This window comes from Caenorhabditis briggsae (genome assembly GCF_000004555.2).
Source record: "Caenorhabditis briggsae complete genome, chrV, whole genome shotgun sequence".
Lineage (NCBI taxonomy): Eukaryota > Metazoa > Nematoda > Chromadorea > Rhabditida > Rhabditidae > Caenorhabditis > Caenorhabditis briggsae.
Genome location: NC_013488.2, coordinates 18112784 through 18114365, shown reverse-complemented (window position 1 = coordinate 18114365; position 1582 = coordinate 18112784). Strand labels below are relative to the sequence as shown.

Genomic DNA, 1582 nt, shown 5'->3' with positions numbered 1-1582 from the left:
GAGGAAACAGCTATGACCATCTCGAGCAGCTGAAGCTCCAATGTGGTGGAATTCTAGTTGCCTAACTTTTGCACGTTGAGTTTTCTAGGCCACCATGGTGAAATGGCCTAGAAATAGCCTAATGTGTCCCTTTTGGGTTTTTAGGTCATTTTACCATAGTGGCCTAGAAAACTCAACGTGCAAAAGTTAGGCAACTATGCTAAATGGTCTAGAAATGGCCTGAAATGCCCCTAGTGCATTTTCTAGGTCATTTTGGAATGATGGACTAACTTTTGCAAGCTGCGTTTTCTAGGCCACTATGCTAAACTGGCCCAGAATCGGTCTGACATTCACATGACGCGTTTTCTAGGCAACTTCACCATGGTGGCCTAGAAAACGCAACTTGCAAAAGTTAGGCCACTACATTAAAATGACCTAGAAAACACATTAGGGAACGTTCGGGTCATCTCTAGGTCATTTTACCTTGGTGGCCTAAGTTTTGCAGATGGAATTTTCTAGGCCACCACTTCCAAATGGCCTAGAAACGAGAAAAAAAAGTCCATTTTGGTCCATTTTTAACGATTTTCAGCTCATTGTGACCGATTTTTCCGCAAATTTCCATGATTTTTGAGCCAAAAAAGCCCTACCTTCATATCCTTCCACAAGAACTTCTCATCGTCGGTCATCTGAATGATAAGCGGGACGTCGAACACCTCCTGGAGCCATTTTGTGAAGATGAATGGGACCAGGTGACCCAAATGGAGGGATCCAGATGAGGCGCCACGTCCCGTGTACAGATAGAACGGCTTTCCTTGCTCCTTTCGGTCCAGAATCGCCGAGAAATCGCGATGGGCGAAGAACATGCCACGTCGGAGCATCGGAATCGCTTTGTGGCCAGTGATACGCTCGAAACGGGCGATGATGTCGTCGTCGAGCTTACGGCACCCGAATTTCACTGAAAATCCATCTTTATCCAAAAAGTTAGGCCATTCGGTAGAAAGAACCGAGTTTGACTGTCCAAAATCAGTTTTTAAATCTCGAAAATGTTGATTTTAAAGCGAGTTATGAATGTGGCCGAGTTTTGGGTTTCTAGGCCACCAAACTAAAATTGTTATAACACGCTTTAAAATCCATACTTTGAGAGTCTGAAAATTGGGTCGAATTCGTCACAATTCGAGCTCTCCAACTATATACGCAACATGATGGCCTAGTTTTCGCGAAATTCGGATTCCTAGGCCATCAAACTAAAACGGGTACCAAATACGTTCATAGGATATGAGCAAATCGTTTTTCAGATTTTTTAAAATATGGATTTTGAAGCGAGTTATACCCTATTTTAGTTTGATGGCCTAGTAACCCGAATGCTGGCCTAGAAACCCGAAAAACCAGGCCATGTTGCATAGATGGTTGGGAAGCCCGAATTGTGACTGGGGTGAACCAATTTTCAGATTCCGAAAATGTGGATTTTGAAGCGAGTTATGAAAGTGGCCGAGTTTTGTGTTTCTAGGCCACCAAACTAAAATAGGGAATAAATCGTTTCAAAATGCATATTTTGAGACTCTGAAAATTGATTCAAATTTGTTACGTTTCGGGCTTTCCAACC

General features: G+C 43.0%; 1 protein-coding gene across 1 annotated transcript in view; it reads right to left on the bottom strand.

Annotated features, from left to right (window-relative positions):
- Cbr-wars-1 overlaps window positions 1-1582 on the bottom strand; it is a gene marked incomplete at both ends in the record, with an annotated part of 8714 nt that overhangs the window by 5533 nt on the left and 1599 nt on the right. The window contains one exon of the mRNA XM_045238528.1: window positions 627-934. Coding sequence (XP_045097008.1) covers window positions 627-934 — 308 coding nt within the window. The remainder of the gene's footprint in view (window positions 1-626; window positions 935-1582) is intronic.